This window comes from Oxyura jamaicensis, chromosome 1 (genome assembly GCF_011077185.1).
Source record: "Oxyura jamaicensis isolate SHBP4307 breed ruddy duck chromosome 1, BPBGC_Ojam_1.0, whole genome shotgun sequence".
NCBI lineage: Eukaryota > Metazoa > Chordata > Aves > Anseriformes > Anatidae > Oxyura > Oxyura jamaicensis.
In genome coordinates, this window is record NC_048893.1 from 23,792,411 (window position 1) to 23,815,085 (window position 22,675).

Consider the following 22,675-nt stretch of genomic DNA (forward strand, 5'->3'; position numbering starts at 1 on the left):
AACTGGGCTGGAAAGTCAGGCAAAAGATTATGATGATTAAAGAGGAGATACGAGGCCAAAGATTCTAGCATATCTGCACAGATAAGCATAAAGCTTACTCTGCTGCTGAAGTCCAGAATGTATATCGCTGAGTATAATTTTGAAGATATGAGAGGATTAGTCTCACTCATGAATGACTTGCATGACATTTACACAGAGATTTCAGTCTGAAGGGGCTGATCAAAAAACCCTGTAGGTGAATTAGATGATTCTTCTCCATCAGTTTTAAGATAGGTAATAATATATTAAGCTAGAAAAAGGTGGGAGCTCAAGGGTAGGAAGGCAAGGCAAAAGCACTATATAAAGGAAAGTTTTTGAGAAAATGCAGACAGCGCATCTTGCATATGTAATTGTAAACTTTTTTTTTTTTTTTTTTAAATAATGCCTGTTGGCTGTAGGCAGCAACAATTTTCCCTTCATCAGATTCAGCTTTATCTTTGAATAATATCCCGAATCTCATGTTTTCAGTACAGCCTGCTTCCCTGTGGGGAAACATCACATCTAGAAGCTTCAGTTAGTGGAGTTTCCATGGAATTGTTCCTGCAAAGAAAAGATGTTTTTGACTTTATAGAAAATACTGCCAGTCTGTGACTGTGAGTCACAGGAGAACTGCTGAAAATGATGGTTTCTTTCTACATTACCTCTTTATTTTGGCTAATATCCTGTCACACAGTAGTGCTGATAAATAATTCTTTCACTGGTGGTTGTCCTTGAAGCTCTTATTTTGTGGATACTGGCCATAAAGACCATTGAGACTCACCTCACTGTTGTCATCTCTCAGCTTGCCATGCTTTTGCATTTCCTTCCTTCTCTAGCTTAGTGATGATATTTTGTCTTTTGTCTGAGACATTTGCTCAGAATTGCATTATCACAGAGTGGCTGCTGTTGGAAGGCACCTCTGGAGGCCATGTGGTCCATCATCTGCTCAGCCAGGGCAACCTAACAGCCAGTTGCTCAGGTCCATGTCCAGGTGGCATTTGAGTATCTCCAAGGAAGGAGACCCCACACCCCCTCTGGCCACCCTGGGCCAGTGCTCAGCAAGGAAGTGTTTCCTGATGTTTAGATGGAACCTCTCATGTTCCAGTCTGTGCCCATTGCCTCTTGTCTTGTCCTTGGTCACCACTGAAAGAGCCTGGCTCTTGTCCTGTTTGCACCCACACTTCAGGTATACACTGAAGAGATCCCACCCTCAGCTTTCTCTTCTCCAGGCTGAACAGTCCAAACTCTCTCAGTCTTTCCTCATAGGAGAGGTGCTTCTGTCCCTTCATAATTTTTGTGGTCCTTTGCTGGACTCTTTCCAGTATGCCCATGTCTCTCTTGCACTGGTGATCCTAGAATTGGACCCAGCACTTCAGGTGTGGTCTCACCAATGCTGAATAGAGGGGAGCTGTAAGCTGGACCTGCTAATGTAGCCCAGAATACCATTAACTACTCAGCAACAAGTGCACTTGCTGGCTCCTGTTCAACTTAGTGTTCACAACGACAGCCAGGTCAATTTCTGACAAGCCTCTTTCTGGCTGGTCAGCTTCCAGCATGTTCTGGTGCCTGGGGTTGTTCCTTCCCAGATGCACAACTTCACACTTGTTGAACTGCATGAGATTCTTGTCAGTCCATTTCTCCAGCCCATCAAAGTCCCTCAGCACTCAGAGCTTTATATCAACAGCAAACTTCCTGAAGATACACTCTGCCCCATCATCCAGCTCACTGATGAAGATGAAAAGCAATACTCTAATGTACTGTAATGAAGATGTTACTGTAATAGGGATGAGCACTGAAAAAAAGCAAAAGCAGTATCATTTTTTCCCTTTATGCTGATCCTTATGAAGAAAAAGCAATATGAACCAGTGAAACCAAGTCAGAGAGGAAATCTCTGGACCAGAGCTGCATAAACAATGCCAGAGCTTTACATCACAAGTCTTCTGCATGGCCATCTTCTCCCCATACCTCTCCACATTTATGCTATCCACAATAACTGGGAAGGAGATATGCACAGTACTGCACGGGCTGGGAAGATATATTCCATGACTGCATTGGCAATGTCAGTAAGTGGATCCTGAAGAGCCCTGCTGTTGCCAGCCTCTGCACTGTCACTTTTTAATATTACCATCCTCCCGCCAAAGCAAAATACTGAGGGACACTGTGAGGGACTCATGATACTAGCCTTTAGTCTCCCACCAAGGAGGAATTTTGTTAACAGTTGTCTCCTTGTCTCCCTTCTTAGTTGAGCAGAATTTAATTAAAGCACATTTCCTCAGAACATTTGATCACTGTTCAGATAAGCCTCGGCTTGCAGGCACAGAGCTTCTGTGGCTGAAGGAGGAACTAAAGGAGCTTTACTCCCTGCCCTCACACACTCTGCACTTCCAGGTCCTTTGACTTGACTACAGCTGTGTATCTGCACCAATTCATTCCTTCAGATCAGATATGATAAGTCCCTGTTCTACAATAACTAGAAGCCATTGAAAGACTGTAAAGCATGATCTTGCCTTCAATTTAGTATGTAATTTAATTTAGTATTAGGATGAACCCTTAGCTGCATAAAATAAATATTGCCACTACACATACCACAATGGTTCCCTTGTTGCTGCTGCTGCTGCTGATTGCTGAAAATTTGGCAGTTATATTTCGCCAGATGTGCTACTTAAATTGCCATTTAGGACAGAGAATTTTCATCCCCTGACTTGCACAGTTTCATAGTTCTCATCCTTTTACAAACTGGGTATTTGATGGAGCATAAATATGGAAGATCTTACTCAATTTTAATGGACTTTGAAAACTAAAAGTTTCTTTAAAAAATGCAGGAAACAAAAGTGACACCAGTAGTACAGTGTTGTCTCTTTTGTATCAGGACAGGACTGAAATGCTGTAGCTGATACTGAAAACAAATTTATCAATTTTCAACTGTACTGGTCTAATGAGTGCTTAACGGATACCTAGTGAGGGAGCTAAAGAAAAGAATAACTTACACTCAAGAAACACGATTAGCGCTGTGGGTTCCTGTGAACCATTAACTTGACAGGCATGCACAAGTCAACAGTATTTTTGTTCTCTCCTCTTTACTGGGGTATTGTTTCAAAGAGGGTCATCGGTTTGCAAGTCTGGCATCTACTTACATTGTTAAAATCTTGCAAGACCCCCATTAGAATAATGGGTCCTGACATAGATTTCCTAATTTGCTGTATGATATAACTACTGTGGACAACTGTAATCATACTCCAACTGCTGCTTTAGAAAGAAGCTTTAAAGAAATTGCTCCATTGATCTGAGATGTAATCTGCATCTGTGGTGGTATAAACAATATGTCTTGTGGGATGACAGCATTAATATTTTATTAATAACTCCTTGGACTGCCTGCTACATGAACTGTGGAATGTAAAAACAACTTTCATTGAAGCGGAGGATGAAAAATAAGAGGCGGATTTATAAATAACCTTAAGAAATATTTGAGCCATTTCTAAATCTTATAAACTAAATATTTTGGCTTTTAAATTGCAGTTTTGTTGTCCTGCATAGACTTTAAAGGATGCTTGCTGCCAACTTAAAATCTGGTCAGTCATTTTCAAGAAAATCAGATAACTTGGTTTGTGGGATCATATCTGCAAACCTTTGAGGTTTCACAATCACATTGTCTATTTTTAAAGGATATTTTTCTTCTGATCATCCATATATTTCACTCAAACTAAAAGAGTGAGAAGGGAAATACACTGAAGTTTTTAGCTGTCTCTCTGGGACAGTGCACAGGTTTAATCCAATGCATCTAATGTAACTGGTGATATATGCTGCACAGCTGAAGGCCAAAAGACCTGCAGGGAGAGATCCAGTATCCATAAACTCAGTGCCTTGCTCTCTTCACTGGCCATACAGAAGGCAGGCATTTTTTCAGAGGGCAACTCAGTCTGTCCAGTTCAATTGATTCTCTCCTCTTGGCAATGGCCACATACATTGTACAGCTCCCTTTCTGCACTAGTGGTCAGAGCGCTGTCTGAGGGAGCAGTGACTTGATTTCATAGTTTTATTCTTCCTGAAGGAACTATGCCAAAAACAGCCTAACTAGTAAAAGAGAGAAGTGGTCATCATTTCTGAAAAGGCTTGGCTGTTGTGGCCCCTAGGCAGCAAGAGACCTCAGCTCTCAGGGTGACAAGAAGCCTGGCTTTCACCTAGTGGTTATAGCATTCAGCAGAGGGGAAGGAGAGCAAGGGAACAGCCTGAAGGGAAGGAGAGCAAGGGAACAGCCTGAAGTCTGGTCTCTGCTTCTAGGTCTGTTTTTTGTTTTTTTTTTTTTTTTTTTTTTTTTTTAACCATTTATTCAGATATAAAATCAGATATAATCTAATTTGAGAGGCAGGGAAGCTGCATCTGGAACCTTGACTCCAGCAAGCTGTGCTAATTTGCAGGAAAATTGCAGCATACTGCAAATTGTAGGAAGAGTAAAAGAGCTGTAGGAGGTTAGATAGAGTAGTTACTGTTCATGTAGATGCCTGCAACTTTGGAGCTTGGTGTGTAAGATAGAGATGCACATAAATAAAAAAGGGCATTTAAATGGAAAAGTATTGCTTGACTGTATGTTTTACTTCACTTATATAATTAATAGCAGTGAATGTTTCCTTTGAAAATCATAAAAACAAGTGATGCTCAAGCCTGATGGATATGATGCCCTTATGCAGAGGCAGAGAGCCCTGCTACTCATACACACCAGCATTCATGCGCTCTGCTTCCGACAAAAGCCAGTGATTTCTGACAACTAGAATAGCCTCTTGGTTTATAGAAAGACGTCAGAGGGAAGAACAAAGATATTTGGGAAATGACAGAGACATTTTTTTCCTGACTGTGTCTCTGTCTTTAAATCAGCCAAGTGCATAAGCCTGCAAATTGCAGTGTATTCACTTCCCAGAAACCTCAAGGGACAGCTTAGCTAGAATCAGGTCCTAAGTGGCTTTATCTTAGGTGAAAAGAGCATCTACTTAAATGTATTTCTGTAATGTGTCAGTTTATTATAAAAGCATGCACAAAACTTACAAAATTATGTGATCACTATGGACTGCTCAGAAAACAGAAAATGGTTTGTGCTCTAAAGAGCATATGCGGGAAGGTGATGAGGATAAGCAGGTGCAAGCCTGACATTAAAAAAAAAGTGATTACAACGTGTATTTTTTTTTTTTTTTTCTAGATCAGCTATTGCTGCATGGATTTTGTTTGTAACTATTCAATCTTTAGGCATATATTGTGCCTCCATTATGCAGTATCATTATGACACACAAAAGAAACTTAACATTATCCTCCCAGAGAAAGAAATTCATAATACATCACGGTGCAGTCACCTCTGGGAATATTATAAGGAACTCATCAGCTAGGCAGAAAGCAAAAAAAGATGGTATGAAGGAGCCTGATTCACCAAGGACAAATGCATGAGCACAGGTGATGAACTGTGTGGCTTGGAGGAAGCTGTGAAGGTGTTCTGAGACAGCATGCTGGCAAAGCTGATTTCTCATATTATCACATTAATGTAAAATGTGAATGCTAGGACAAGTACAGAACATCTACTCAAAGCCATTAGTTGTCTGAAGAGGTGATGCAGCATGGCTGCATTGCTACTCTAGAACAGCAGAAGGTTTGATGAAGTGACGGGCTATGCTATACCATACTGTGCCCCCAAACAGAGAAGAAGCTAAAAACAATACAAAAGCAGAATATCTGACCCCCATGTTTCTCTGACAGGAAAGTCAGCAGGTTCCACCTGCCGACAATCCAGCTGGTTTGAGCTGCTCAGCAGCCAGCCCTCAGATGTCTGCTTCGGAGAGCTTTTCCTTCAGACAGAGGTTATGAACACACACGACTGAAGTCTCGGAGTAGTCAGAGGGACAGAAAATGAAATCAATTTAATCTCAAATTGTATACAATAAAGAGCAAAAAACATTTAAATATTAATGCAAAGTAAATGTGTTTAGGCTTCAAAATAAGATCCAGAAGCTTTGCAGTAGTAAGTTATTGACAAAACCCACACAAAAAATATGAACATAGAGTTACAAGAAATCTTCCTTGTCATATTTCAACAGTATGTGCAAATCAGACAAGCACTGAAAACAAGCCTGAGTGGTTTAAGAAATTACTACCCTCACAAAGATGTTTCTGCCGCACCAGGTCCCCCTGCATTTCCATTGAAAATAAACCTTAGTAGTCTAAATCAACCATGTGATATTAAACTAATTCAGCACATATTTTATGGTTGGGTCTAAGACAGCTTGCCCAAGAAACACTTGCCCTAGACAGAAGGTGAGTTGATAAAATAAACTTAATCTTTCCAGATTCCAGATCCAAAATGAGGACATACTAGACCTTTCAGTGAAATTACTGCTTTTTTTTCTTTTTTTCCCAGGAAAGGGAAGTTATACATTTTTCTGTTTCTCCTTATAAAATATTTTTGTTTGGAATACTTCCTGCAGTCCACCTTTCCACAGCCTCAAACAGTCCAAAATGGGAAAATAACCTAGCATAGAAAATCATTGTCTTCACCAAACAGCTGATAATTAGCAAAACAGTAAACAATTGAAATTTGAATTGAATTGAATTCAACAATTGAATTGAGTAACTTCAGAAATGTTGCCTATAGAACACATACATTCTTTGAACACATACATTCTTTGCCTATAGAACACATACATTTACTAGGCACTACTTGAAAGGTGATTACATAGGATCTTAAGTTGCCCCAAAACATCACAGATGTGTAAGACTGAAAGGTCATCTGGATGCTTTCCTTCACCATGTGATCAAGTATGATCAGACAAACTCTCACAAGTGCTTATCTTCGCTATCTTTTTTAAAGGTTTCAATTAGATGTATTCCACATTCTTCCTAAGCAACCTGTGCCTGGGATTAGTTATTCTCACAGTTGTTTTTTCCTAATACTGCACTTATACTTGCTCTTCTGCAAATTAAACTGTTTCATCCTTACCACACCAGTGCAGTGGAGAACAATAGATCACTTTATAATGACATTTAAATATTTGAAGACTATTATTGTAACTCTCTTTTCTAAACAAACTTAGTTCATTCATTTTTTTTCCAAGGTTTTTCTTAGGTCCCTGTCATTCTTGTTGCTTCTTCTCTAGGCCCTTTCTCAATTTGTCACCATCTTTTCTACAAGTGTGCAGGTCAAGGATGAATACAGAAGTACAACTGAGACCTCTCTAGTGACAAGTAGAGCAGAATAATTGTCTCCCATGCTTTATGCAACATTCTTGTTAATTCTCCTCAGAATGGGATTGTCTTTTTTTATGCAATAGCAGCATATTCTTAATTCAGACTCAATTATAACTAACTGTCAGATAGACACCTAACCAGATGATTCCCAGTTTTCACCTATATTGTTCTTTTCCACTTTGAGTGTTTTCTGCTTTTTGTCACCATTGTATTCACTTATTCTATTCAATTGATTTCTGACCATTTCTCCAATTCATCAAGCTCATTTTGAATTCTGATTATGTCCCCCACATTCTAGCAAGTTCCTACATGGAGTCTTCCATGAATTTGCTAATTCCCTCTCTTCTGTCATCCAAGATATCAGTAAAACTACTAAACAATATCATATCTAGGAAGAGGTTATGTTGGTTATATCTTGATAGGCTTTATGAAATTACTTTGTATTTTCACATTACCATGAATTTTGTAAAAGTCTCCTTCATTCTTGGTTTTGAAGGAAAAAAAAAAAAAAAAAAAAAAAAGCTACAGCTGCATGCATTAATTTCGATCTTGTTCTACCATAGGCTGTAAAAATAGCTCTGGAAAGTGCTGAGTCATTCCTCTTAGTGAGATATTAAATATGAAGTTTCAGGACAATTAAATGTCAACATTAATTTTCACTGATTATCAGCTTTGTAGAATCAAGCTTGTATGTATGTAATTTCTTTTAGAATGTCAAATAACGAGGGGTCCATGCAGGATAGCTAATTGCCATTGGGTATTCTGGAGTGATTCTTCATGTAATTGACAAAATATCCTAGTTTTTGCCAAGATAATTTGTCCAATCTTTTTATAATTTTTACACACAAAGCAGAATAAATATTTGCAATGACTTCTTGAGTACTTTTGCTACCTATCCCAATATTGCTAAAATCCACGTTTCATTATGGTTTATAAACATGCTGCATTTTTAATGTGATATACATTGTAACTGTAACTTAGGACTGATTCAAAGTCCAGCTTTAAGTAAATAGATAACTTTTCATTTATTTCAGTTGGCTTTAGTTCCATCTGTTAGAAAAAAAATGTTTGAAATTTGAATAAAGGCAATTAGTTGCAGTTGTAAAATTTAGTACTTACACAGCAATAATTAAAATGTTATTTACACTGAAATTTATCAAAATGTGATTTATCTGTGGGTGATAGTATGCTCCTAATACGGCTGCTAAGTAGGCATTTAATATTCATACAAGCATTTATTTTAAGACTATAAATCATTGCAATTTAATAATGCTTGAAAAGGAAATAAACTTTTAATATAAGCAATATTTTGCCTACAGAATGCTTTATTAGCTAACTTCCTTATATTAAGTCATTCTCATGAAGTCAATGGAGCTACAGCAAGGCTGAATTTGCCCACAGAATATTAATGAGAGGATGGTCAGTTGTTTAGGTTGTATCAAAATTCTTCTATCTTGGTAGAAAGGAAGAAAAAAAAAATATTTGAAAAACTGGAAATTATGTGATGGTGCTGAATAGATCAATAGTAAACACCTTAATACTGTTACTACAGTACATGGCAAATCAGTACTTTCTCTTATTTACTAAATATAAGAGAAGAAAATGCTAAGCAGTGGTAAATAGGAACTATTAGGCTATGCATGTGTAGGACACTCACGAGTTTCTCTGTGCTGCTGCTTACACCTACTGATGACAGTAGGTGTGAAAACATGCTATCACAAGGAAGTCCAGGATAACATAAGGAAAAACAAACAAACAAACAATAACAACAACAACAACAAAGCTCACCTTGAGAACTGAAGTAGTAAAAACGGGGGGAAATTCAACAACGTATTTTCTAAAATAATACATTTAGAGACTACTAATAGGAGTTCTTGTTACATTGGAGGATGTCAGAGAGAAGGAGAATCAGACTATGTCAGTTAGTCACAGAGGACTGTAAACAGTATGACGGAAAGACAAGCATGTTCTGAATCTTTAACTAGGCAAGTCCTAGTAAAGACAGAAAAGTGTTAACATCTCTGCACAAAGTCATGGGACGAGCTCCTTTGGGATAAGTGCATGACATGCTGGTCACCCACACTGAAGACAAAGGAAGATTCAAAGGAATCAAAAGTGAGCAAATAAAGTGGATGAAATGATCACAAGGGGACAAAAAGAGACTAAAACATCTTAGTTTAATTTAAAAACAAACAGGAAAGTGATGTCAGTGCAGGTAAATGCTGGCAATGGAAAAGATCACCTTCTGGAGAAACAAGTGAGCAGACTAACTCTATCAGAAGAATGAGATGACATCAACGGTGCATTAGTACGGTTGGCCTGGAAATCCAGGTAAAGTTTAAATGTCAAGCATGAATTTCTGTGATAGTCTTTTAGTGCAACTAAGAAGTAAAAGAAAACAACTGTTTTTTTTTTTTTTTTTTTTTTTTTAAACAGAATTTGGTAACTTTGTGTAGGATATAGAATGTGTGATTGCCTGTAATAGCAGGGTGTTGGGGAGTCATTTCTGATTCTAATAAGGAAAAACCTGAACAATTTAATGAAAGGAACTTAATCACAGTGGAAAATCCTACCGACTTCGTTTATAGGGCTAAAGTTGAGCAACTGGAGAGAAAGACTAAAGTATGTTGCAGCTGAGAGCTCTTCTCTGATGGCTGAATCTGATGCAGTGTTTCCAGTTTACCGAACCATTTATTGAAACAGAACATGACCAATTTACCTTGAAACAAATGGCTGGAACAGAACTTACTGCTAAATTATTCTTTGGAACAAAGGCTTTTATTCACGTTTATTTTGAAATCTGTCTATGAAGTGAATGATACATTTTAGAGAAAACAGCATGACTCAGTTGCACCAATTTCAAAACGAGTTTTAAAATCAGTTCATATTTTCAAAAGGACATTGCTATTTCAGTTACAAACATATCTCCAGATTGTTAGTTATAAACCTGAGGTTTAAAAAATAATGTTTTCCAATGGCTGGATACAAGATGAACTTTTTATTGTCTTTCACAACAGGAAACCATATCAAAGAAAAGCTATTTTTTTTTTTTTTTGCTAATGACATTGTTTCAGATTGAATAATACGTTATGAGGAAACAAATAATGTTTTCAGACCTTCTTAAAGAAGGTAGTTAATGAATGCAGCATAACATAAACCTCTGTTATTCATCAGCTTTTATATTTATGTATAGAACTGCTGAGTTGACAAGCTCCCCAGCAGGTATGCAGCATATAACACATCTATAGATACAGCAGTACAATCACAAATGGAAGGACAAGGTGGATATTCTTAATTGATTGACTGTATTCAGATGGTACAAAATTGGGGCCAATCTTATACAAAACATGCACCCCAAAGCACCTTTGGTTATGTTCCATTTAACCATGATATAGCAGGTAAGTTGTTTTATCAAAGTATGTTCCTATAAAATGTACAGTGGTTTTGCTGGCTGATGTGAACTCTTGCAGCCATTCCAGCAGAAGGCACCATGGTAACCACACTGGAGAGTGTCCCTGACATTTAGGAAAGGCAGCTGAGAGAGACTGCAAGATAGTCAAGGAAACATGCAGCTGGCTCTTTCTTCATTAGTTACTCAGGAGGAGAAAGAGTTTCTCCTGGAAGCACATGAGGCAGTGGCAAATTGACAGATTTTTCATGCAGCTGCTAATGAATGTCAGGGAGAAGCAGGCAACTAAACACCAGACAATCTTTTGGTGGGTGGGAAAAAGAAAAACTTTACAATGAAAAAGGGAAACTGAAATAATGCCTACACCATTAGAGAAAAAATAAGCCAATTTGACAAAAAGTGTCAAATAGAAAGGGTTGGAGGATGGCTCTAGAAAAAGGGATGGAGTGAGAAAACACAGGAAGTCATGCAGAAAAGCTCTTTTTAGCATATGCTCCATAGCTAAAGCAAACAATTTCAAGGGGAACCTCAGATGTGTTCCTCCAGCCACTGCAACAGATTATCATCTGTTCCTTTTATTTGAAGGAGAATAAATGTTGTTATTTTGATTAGATACACACATCATGGCCACATTAGGACTGGCAGATATATAGGTCTCTCTTTGGTGGTTCAGGTGTGTTGGTAAAAATTAGTTATGATACATACTGTATTTGTTTGAAGAAAATTCTTTCAGCTTAAGAAAATGAATGGTTGTGCTCTTTAAATTATATGTTTCCTCCCCAGTAAAACATGTTGCATATTGTGTGGCACCTATTGTCCTGATCTTCTATCATCTGTCCTGCATACTCTGAAATCAGGTGAAAACGGATTAAGGAGGTGAAGAGCTTGTGCTCCTATTTAGCAGTGACATTACTTGGAACTCCTTGGCTCTGTTCACAGAGTAAAGTTAGTTTTCATGAATAGGCATTTGACCAAAAAAAGACAAACATATTTTTCCTTGTAATTTTTCAGTGAATACCATTCCAGCCATAGCTATTTGCTTGCCTGAACATAGACAGAAAACATACAGCTAAAAAACCCGAGAAACTGTACTGTGCATAAGCAAAGTGGTAAGAACGTGTAAAAACAGGCAGAAAATCTACTCTATTCAAAAATAGTTCTGCTCTATTCAGAAATAATTTATGAACCCCATGTTCCTAAATACTCCAGCAACAATATTTTTTCAGTTTTTCCCTTCTAGATAATCAAGCAGGGTAATGCAAGGTAGGCATTTTGTTGCATGCTTTTTTTTTCATTAACTCAGTAAAAATAATTGTTGTCAGTCTGTGACCATGCACCCAAGCCCTGAATTTACTCCTTACATACATAGGAAATATTGGAAGTTTAAGATAAATTTCCAAGTCTGTATATGCAAATGATTTTTTCCAGCATTCTTTAACTCACTTTTCCATTTATAATATCTTGATTTTCTTAACTGCCTTTTAAACATTTCTCTGGTTAACACAGTTTTCATCAGATAAAGCTCACCGACAGAGAAGGCACTGACAGAGAAACGCCACATTCAGAGGGAAAACAGCTTAGCTCTGACATGCAGCATCTATAATAATGGATGGAAGAAGACAGTCAATTGTTTCTGTGGCTCCTAAAATAGGATCACTGCCAGGCAATATCAGATCAAGCCACAGTTTAATTTCTCATAAAGAAAGCTCTCACAGGAGAGCAGAAAGAGGCCCCTGCAGGAAGGATGTGGAGTGGTGAGCACAACTGCTAAAGCATAGCAGGAAATGGCTAAATCTATGTGCAGCTAGACGCCTGGACCTGGCTTTTTACTAAAAGGACTTTATGCACCTTTCACAGCTGAAAGACATGATCAGAACTGAACTTCTGCAATTCTGGCAACCAAACAATGGAGGGGACAGCTCAGCTGATAAATCTAGTGGAGGCACAGCCTCTGTCCTGTGGACTCTGCTGCTAAGAAACAGTTTTAGACCTTGACAGCTTTCAGCAGGACTTCTCCACAAGATGAAATGCCTTAGAATGTGCCAGAGTAGTTTCATGCACACCGCAAGTGCAGAATAAAGGCAGGGGGAAGAAAAGCTGTGAAATTCAAAGACAAATATGGGGCTGCAGAGCTTTAATTTGGAATCATACACTTACTTTGGGATGTCAGTAGCTCTTAGGCATGCCTGCTATTTTTTTCAGGGTGGTGTGGAAAGCCTGTTACTGTGATAGAGAAACAGGGCATAGACTTCTTTGAAGAAACTTCCTAGAATGAATCTTCCCATTGTAAGTAAATTATGTAATTACCCTGTATAATTCAGTTTCTTAGAAGTGTGCTGATGTGCCAATGCAAGTCATGATACTGCATATAAATCAAGTCTATACAAATAAACACCACGTCATCCCTCAGAGACTCTTGACAGAAAGTATTATATGTACAAACAATAATGATTTCTGCCTCTTGCTAATTTATTCACCTAGCCATGAATTACTACCACTTTCAGCAAGCCTGCAGACTGAACTAGCTACTGCTGGCAGCAGCAGAACTTCATGGCATTTGCAACAGTGAACAGGTGGGAAGAAATGCAGCAACCATGCTAATGATTCACAAGTGAGCCCAGCCACACAGCTACCAACTGGGCTGGCTCTGAACATGCAGTTGAAGAGAAGCAGAGGCACATTTTTGTCTCTGAAGGTGACATTATTTACATATGACAGGGGCACTTGTAGAACTGAGAGAACCATTTTTTTTTTTTTTTCTACAAGTTAAATTTGGAAAAGGCAGGATTTTTCAGTGGACTGGGTTTTTTGTTTGCTTTGTTTGTGTCTTGTTGTTGTGGTTTTTCAGAAAATGTTGATTCATCCAAAACAAAACTTCTCATGGGATTCCCCAGTCTCGTATTTTTAAAAGTTTTGGAAAAAATATTTTTCTAGAAAAAAATAATCATGTTATAGAAATTAAAAATGAAATTCCAAAATAGACAGTTTTAGCATGAAAGATGGATTACAGTAATTTGCATTAACTTAGCATTCAAAATTTAAAAATGGAAATAGGATGTCCTGCTTCTCCCATGCTCTGCTTAACTCTAAATCAGGCACATTTGAAGACGTCAAGCACACATCTCTTACTGAGCCTGCAGTGGTTGTGGCTTTAAGGGTACCTTAACCCAAATGAGAGTTTTCTTATGTCAAAGAGGGAGGCCACACTCCTCCTTCTTAGGATCCTTCCTCCTACCCTTCATCTACCTTATTTCTCTGCTCCTAGCCATGCAGACTTAGCTAGCCACGTATTTTTTAGAACTGCTTTAACCGCTATTGGCCCATGGAAAAGCTATTTAGGTCATGAATGGCTTCAAATCTGTGAGTACATTGCAGAGTTAATTATTGCCCTTACTTCAGTAGGTTAGCAAACTGTGCACTCTGAACTGAATGGGGTTTGAGTACAACAGGAGAAAAAAAAAATGAACAAAGATTGTCATAAATAGATCAGAATACCCCTTTGAATAAAAATGTTCATAAGTGGGACCTAAGAAAAAGGGCTGTAGCAGGTAAGTAAAGCAAGGCCTTCTGTAAACATAATCAATGGGAGAATTACTTGTAGGGCTCTAAACTTCACATAACTGTAAATCATCTTGATGACAATCTCAAAATAGTCATCTCTGCAGTCTGGAAGCAAGTAGCCCTCAAGCACATATCCTTCTCACTTTAGCACTGATTTAATGCACTTGTAAATAAGAAATCATTCAGTAGTATATATATGAGGATACTTTTATGATCCTTTTGAAGGGCAAAGAGGCTTAACCACAAGCTTTAGTCTACTGTCAGATATCTCAATATTTTTTTATTTTTATTTTTTATTTTTTTGTTTTTCATCTAAGCTTGGTGTAGTCCCAAAGACAGCACTCCTAAAAAAGCTTTCAATTTCAAATCACATTTACTTAATTGGTAGTCTCAATATCTCTGTGAACCCTGTCCGGACCTTGTTAAAACAGCAGTGCCACAGTATGCAAATACCTTATGCATTGATCTCTACACTTCAGAAAAAGACTCTCCTGCATTTGAGTAATCTAGTTGGTGCTCAGAATGATGTGATGTGCAGTTTCTGAAAATGGCCCAGATCGTTCCTTTGTTTGCAGCATTTAAAGAAAGAAATGGGGGAAGGGACAGGCCTTGTCAGAGTTCTTTATGAGGAAATTGGCAAACAAATGACTTACATCTTTATTGACAGAAAAATTATTATTATTATTATTATTTTAACCAATGAGATGCCAAATATGAATACCAACATGCTGTTCTTTATACCTGTCCTACAAACATCCAACTACAAATGGTCAATGAATATGGGGTTAATTTCCCCTCTCCCAAAACTCTTTGCAAGTTTTACTCAGTTTATCAAGTTTTACTCAGTTAATCCTACAAATACTGAATCGAAGTTAAATAAATTGCACTTTTCTTCTAGCAGCCTTCTACTCCTCAAATATCATCTCTCATTACACAACAGAATGGAGACAGCTGATGTTTGAACCATATTACTTCATATGAATTCAAATGTCTGACCACAAATATCCTGAGTAGATTTCTTATTGTGTTGAATAACTTCCTTTGTGTTCTTGATTCAGTAAATTGAGATATCTTAAAAGGGGACTTCTCTATGGTCATCGATGCCACAATGTTGCTCCCTGATTTAGGGCACCTTGTCTCTTTAATGTGAACAGATGCTCAACACTGTAATTTTTGTTGCTGAATCATCAGCCTTCCCAAAACCATAATAATATAATAGGCTTGTTAATTAATGAGTCTGTGAATTCAGTGACAAAACACTGGAACAATGAGTGGCTGTACAATCCGGAGGATGTAAATACATGCAATGAGCTATAATGCAAGAAAAGGTATGACAGCCTCTGAAGCATAACGTCTACTAAAAAATAAGAGATCCTCTGCAGAGCTATTGTTATATGAGTTAATAAAAGAATGCACATTATCTTGATTAATTACGATGCATCCTTCATACAAGAAACACACAGGGCTCAAGTACAGACTTTATTAGTCACAACTGATGCAGCACATCACTCACGTTTATACACTGTGAATATAAAACACAAAGCAAATTATTTCATAGGCGATGAAAAGACAAATCTCACAAACTTATGCTGTTGCTGCCATGATAGCTAGATAGCAAGAAAAAACGTGAAGTTAATTTGATATGCATCATCTCCCAAGAGTACAGTTTTATCCAGCTGATGTTTCATCAGTTTCTGCCAGGGCTGTCCTGGAGACTTTTCACTTTGGTCTGGTAGAGCTCTCTATTAAATCAGTTGGTTCAGCAGGCAGTTCCTGGATCCCAACTCTAGCCAGTTCCTGCTGGTGCCTCCACACACAGCCTGACTCTTAGGATTTGGCTTATGAAATGGCTTCTCTACCTTATGACTCACTGGACTGTAATGGATGGGATCCAGACCCTGCACCTCCACCCTCCCACTGCCTTTGCCCTGATCCAGGAACTATTTCATATTGTTCTGGAAATAGCCCCTTGCAGCTGGCTGTGCTTGAACCTAACTTGTTCTTACATCAGCATGCTAACTTCTAAGTCATTTCTGCATTCCTTTTAACACACCAAAACCAACATTGTTTTGAGGCATAGCAGACATCATATGCAGGTTTAACAGCTTCTTCACATAGAAGAAATAGCAAGACCAAGGAGGCAGAAGCATGCATGATGCCCACATACATACAAATACTCTTCAGCACAGCTTCTCCTCTATTGCAACTGCAAGGCAAAAGGCCTTGCAGCTATATGCCTGGCCTTGTCCATCCTCCCAACAGATGGCTGTTGAACAGGGAGACAGGCTGGTGATGAGGGGAGATCCTGAAACTTTCCAGTTTCCCTGTATCAAATTGTTGAGTAATAGAAGCAGAAGACATCTTATGGAATAAGTACAGTCAGCTACCAATATCAAAATTGTTTCCTTGAGCCACAGTTGAGAAAATGCAGATCCTTGCTTACTTTTTAGGCTGAGTGAAAAGCAAAATACACCTGTAAATGTTTATGAACATAACCAACAACTTATTTTCCCATAAACTTTACAAGCAGTGAATGTGTAATAACTACAGTAGTACCAGATGATATAACAAAATTTGAAATTAAAACACTATGTCTTATTTGGGCTATAAAGAGAATTACATTTTCTCAGTACCACTGAAAATAACACTATTTTCATTCCATAGCCTTTCTATAGGCATCTATATATAAAGGCACAAGCACAAAGTTCCAGAACCTGGGGTGGCAAAAATAGCCTTTCAAATGACAACTGAGGTTTTGTCCTTGTAGAAACAGTAATGGGGAACAATAAACTATGGAGATATCTCCAGAGGGTCTTGAATCAGACATAAAATTATAACAATTTTAACAAGATTAGTTTAATGTTCAACATGGGAGTAAAAACAACAAACCATTATATTTAGGTGTTGTTACAGTGGATACTGGTGCAAGTGTCAGAAGAGAATCAACATCCTTACAAATTTTACTACTGAGATATACCAGTTATTCAAAATTATCTGATAAGATGGTAATTAATTATCCTGATGAACACTGCATTGTGTGTGAGTCAGCAGTGTGCCCTTGCAGTGAGGAAGACCAAGATACCAGGCAACATTAACAAGACTGGCCAGCAAGATAATGGAAATTATTATTTTCCTCTATGTTGCACTAGTGAGGTGACATCTAGAATAGTGAGTCCAGTTTTGACTTCCTTACCAAGTCAGTATGAGACAGATATTGACAAACTAAGGGCCACTGATATTGTCAGATGGTTGGAGGTCATCTGGTACAAGGAGAGGCTGAGGCAATTGAGTTTGTAGAGGATGGAGATCATAGAACAGAATCATAGAATATGCTGTTAGAAGGGACCCACAAGAATCACTGAGTCCAACTCCTGACTCCAACACAGGACCACCCAGAAATCAAAACATATGCCTGAGAGCATTGTCCAAACATTTTTTGAACTCCATCAGGCTTGGTGCTGTAACCACTGCCATGGGGAGCCTGTTCTAGAGCCCAAGCAGCTCTGGGTGCAGAACCTTTTCCTAACACCGAGCCTGACCCTCCCCTGTCCCAGCTCCATGCCGTTCCCTCAGGTCCTGTTGCTGTCCTCAGAGAGCAGAGCTCAGCGCCTGCCCCTCTGCTCCCCTCGTGAGGGAGCTGCAGGCCGCCATGAGGCCTCCCCTCAGCCTGCTCTGCTCTGGGTTGAACAAACCCAGGGACCTCAAACGCTCTTCATATGTCTTCCCCTCTAGACCCTTTGCCATCTTTGTAGCCCTCCTTTGGACACAGCTTTATGTCCTTCTTATATTGTGGTGTCCCAAACTGTATAGAGTACTTGAGGTGAGAACGCCCCAACACAGAGTAGAGAGAGGAATGAGGGAACATGGCTAAGTCTACTGCCATATAAAGGTGATCTACAAGCAGTGCACAGGTGATAGATAAGAGGCAATAGTCACAAGTTGCTATAAGAGAAATTGCAGCTGGCTAAATGAAAAAAAATATTGAGAATGAAGGTGGAACATGTTGCTGAGGCTGCATTATCTCTCTCCTTGGAGATTTTCCAAACTCAGTTGGACAAGGTCTGAACAACCTGCTTGAACTTTGAAGTTAGTTCTGCTTTGAGCAGGGGGTTGGACCAGCTGATCTCCAAGGAGCCCTTCAAACCAAAATTATTCTGATTCTGTAGTCCAGAATCCACTCCCCCTCCTACCCACCCACATCCCACCAAGAAAATATAACCCACATTCTTCTTGAAAACAAACAAACAAAAACAACAAACAAACAAACAAAAACAAACAAAAACAAAAACAAATTGTCCTTCAAGTACCCGGAGTCTCAGCATTTTGGACTAAAATCACTCTTTGCCCAAGATCAGAGTTGCCTGTGTCTATGAAGCAATTGTGGATCATCATATCACATAATGAATGGCAACACAAACTGAACTTAATACCCTTGCTAAGACAAAGAACACTGAACTGGCTGTGCTATTCATTTACATAACAAATTCAATTTTAAAAAGTCTTCATGTTTTGTAATTCCTGGAAGGCTGTTCAGAATTTCTTGTTTTTAATAGATTTCAGCTCTAGTTTTCCCCTAAACCACATAATATTTTTTGTTGCAGAACAAACAAAAACCCAAATTCCAGGAGTGATAAACTTGACAGAAAGAAATTTCACTAAAAAACAAAAACAAAACAAAACAAACAAACAAACAAAAAACCACAACAAACCCACATTATTTTTGGTATTGTTTGATAATTTGACATGAACACTCACATGTGGAGTTTCACAGACTACTGTCAACCAGACATGTTAAAAAGTAAGAAAACATTATATCATTACTTCTGTAAAAGACAATGCAGATAAACAAAACAAGAAAAAGTTAATAATTCATTTGTATGTTAAAAAAATAATGGAAGCTCATATTGCCTGACTAATAGCTTGAAATAATGAGATTACCTAACCTTTGTGATGCAGCTAAATAATGTCTTAGTGATCTTTGATCATCAATTAGTATGTAAATTATTGGAGGTAATATATTTTCTCAGTACACCTGTTTTTTCTACAAGCAAAAATGGTTCGATTTGTTTTTAGTATATGACATCATCCACAAATTTTCATTATGTCATCAAAAATAATTTCTATCACTGTTTTAATAAAAAATGAAAGGTTGCTCAACTAGAGCTTACAAATAAATTAGTATTAAACCACTTACTCATGAAAAAATGGATGCAACTCTAAAGTGTATTTGCACTGTCCACACCTTTAACACTGCATTGGTTTATGCAAATATATGTAAAGTCAGCACATACAAACACAAAAACATCATGCTTGAAAGTGCAGGTTTTCCCTATAAAGTTGCACTCTTAGAATTACTACCAAATGTTTCCAGTAACATTTACACCTTCATTAGGCATTTACCCAAGAATCAAATCTGATGATGAGTCAGTCACATAAATTAGTAGTAGTTATACATACAAGTACCTGACAACACTTGCACTTGTGCTCTAAACATTCCGAGCAGAGTCTCAGGAATAAAATGAGATTAAAATAAGCAAATAATTTATTATAAATGAATGAGACCAAAATAAGTATGTCTCAGCCTCCAGACTTCTGTGCCTCCAATGCACCGTGATGTTAAAGTTTGTAATTTTTCTTCACATTCAGGAAGACTGTGTGTTTTTTAAGTGCAAGTTGAATTTGCATATTCCCTTCACACCATGAACCAACTCCACGGCATTTCAGAAAAATACCATTTATCACAAGGTTCACAAAACCGAGACACCAAGTACCTGATTTACATGCAGCCCTGCCAAAAAGCTTTGAAAACCCTTGTCCTTCCATAACAGGATCTGGCTGCGTTATGTGTGCTGGGGACCCATAGGGCAGCACGAACATGATTCTTGCACTCAGCCACCCCACTGCCAGCAGTAGAGTCACTAGGGCAAGGCACATGAAGTGAGATGACTACATGAAGGCATCTCACACGTTGAGAGTGAACTAACACATCTGAATCCTCCAGCCTGTAAAGTCCATGCTGCTTTGCCATCCAGCAATAGAAAACACACAGCATACATAACCTGTGGCTGTTGCAGCAGCTGCACAGCGGGTTTGTGCTCCATGTGGACTGGGGAAGAGCTCTATCGTTCTCTGATGTTCTATGCAAAACCCATTCACTATTCTTTAAACTAAATTCGCAAATTGCCCTCTGGTCACCTGTAATCCTGGAGGCTTATCCCTGCATTTCTCTAACTGCAATATTAAAAAAGGATGGATTTTGAACTTGAAATATTGTATCGATTGATCTTATGCTTGGATTTTGCAGTACAATGTGTGTAAGGGGGAGTTTTCATTATAAATCTCATTTTGAAGGGTTTACGACTAGCCTGTTTCAATTCTCTCTAGGCTCAAAACTTGTTAGATATATTTTACCCTGGAAGATAAAAACTGTCTTGAAAATAAGAAAGACAGTGAAAAGTAAGAAAAAGAATGGTATAACTTTCTTTAACTACAGGAAAATATTTTGAACCAAATATATGAAAGATTGAAATTTGATAGTCTTTATTTATTTTCACAAATTTCGCATTTTTTATTTTTTAGTTCTTTTAGTTCTGCGTAAAATATATGTACTATTTAGGACAAATTTACCTTTCCAGATAATGTCCAGGTGGAGATCAGTAATGAGTGGTGTTCACAGGGGTCAGTATTGGGGATGGCACTATTTAACATCTTTGCCAGTGACGTGGACAGCGAAATTGAGTGCACCCTCAGCAAGTTTGCCAATGACACCAAGCCATGCGGTACGGCCGATATGCTGGAGGGAAGGGATGCCATCCAGAGGGACCTTGAGAGATTTAGAGTTGGGCCTGTGAGAAACTCACAAAGTTCAACAAGGGCAAGTGCAAGGTCGTGCATCTGGGTCGGGGCAATCCCAAGTACAAATACAGACTGGGAAGAGCATGGATTGAGAGCAGCCCTAATGAGAAGACTTGGCGGGTGTTGGTTGATGAGTAGCTCAATATGAGCTGGCAATATGTGCTTGCAGCCCAAAAAGCGAACTGTGTCCTGGGCTGCATCAATAGAAGTGTGGCCAGTACACAGGTTGAGGGAGGTGATTGCCCTCCTTTGCTCTGCTCTCATGAGACCCCACCTGGAGTACTTCATTCAGCTCTGGAGCCCCCAGCACAAGAAGAACATGAAAGTACTAGAATGAGTCCAGAGGGAGGACACAAAAATGATCAAGGGGCTAGAGCACCTCTCCTACAAAGACAGGCTGAGGAAGTTGGTGCTGTTCAGGCTAGAGAAGAGAAGACTCTGGGGAAACCTTCTAGCAGCCTTCCAGTACCTAGAGGGGGGGGGCTGCAGGAAGCTGGGGAGGGACTCTTTGCCAGGGAGTGTAGTGATAAGACAAAGGGGAATGGCTTTAAACTAAAAGAGGGTAGATTTAGAGTAGATATAAGTAGGAAATTATTTACTCACAGGGTGGTGAAGCACTGGAACAGGTTGCCCAGAGAAGCTATGAATGCCCCATCCCTGGATGTGTTCAAGGCCAGATTGGATGGGGCTTTGGGCAACCTGGTCTGGTAGAAGTATCCCTGCCCATGGCAGGGGGTTGGAACTAGATGGTCTACAAAGTCCCTTCCAATGCAAATCATCCTATGGTTCTATGATTCATCAAATAAAGCAAGTCTCAAGGTGAAGGTTCTAAGGATGATGGCTTGCTTGTTCCATAAGTAACAGCTATAGGAAACAAAATAATCTATCCCATTGTAAATTTACTGTAATTTTTCAGAATCCATTTCCCATGTTTTTAGTTTAATAATTGTTTATGCATACAGTGAGTGGTATACACACCTCATGTGCTCTTCAAGTTAAAGAGAATGAACATGAGAATATGAAAGCAAATCAAGTTCTTCAGTAAAGACAGTTTTGCTTACCTGTATATGACCAATCGATCTCTTCAATCAATTTCCGCTGTTGTCTATAGTATCCGTACACCAAATCTGCAAAGTAACAATGAATTTATAACATGAAAACTAGAAGCTTAAAAGGAACAAGACATGTAGATGACCCCCTCACTCCCAACACTATTGTAATTACTGGTGTATCTAGTCTTAATTTTGGACTTTGAATGGTACTTGTTAACTGTAATATAAATACTGTTTATATTGTAGCAAACAAAGCAAAGACAAGTGCTTTTCAGTTTATCTGAATCTCATTTGTTATTCAATTTTTAACTTTTAGCATAAAACTTGACATACATATGCTGGTATGATTAATGGTTTCTTCTTCCCAAACTTCATTTCATCCAGTTTCATTTATTTATTTATTTATTTATTGTTCACATTTGTTTATATTCCATCCAGTTTTTAGGTTCCATCTATTTTCTTTCTCTTTCTTTCTCTTTCTTTCTTTTCTTTCTTTCTTTCTTTCTTTTTCTTTTCTTTCTTTCTTTCTTTCTTTCTTTCTTTCTTTCTTTCTTTCTTT

At 38.3% G+C, this 22,675-nt stretch overlaps 1 protein-coding gene and 1 long non-coding RNA gene across 2 annotated transcripts in view; both read right to left on the reverse strand.

The window, feature by feature from the left end:
- The window catches only part of PTPRZ1 (protein tyrosine phosphatase receptor type Z1), a 141,373-nt gene that overhangs the window by 81,528 nt on the left and 37,170 nt on the right, over window positions 1-22,675 (reverse strand). Inside the window, exon 2 of the mRNA XM_035347559.1 lies at window positions 22,126-22,191. Within this exon, the coding sequence (XP_035203450.1) occupies window positions 22,126-22,191 (66 nt within the window). The remainder of the gene's footprint in view (window positions 1-22,125; window positions 22,192-22,675) is intronic.
- On the reverse strand, window positions 10,296-16,375 carry LOC118160631. The gene is made up of 2 exons (XR_004747604.1): window positions 16,069-16,375; window positions 10,296-16,016 (listed from the first exon to the last, which is right to left on the reverse strand). It is a non-coding gene; the product is annotated as an uncharacterized LOC118160631 (long non-coding RNA).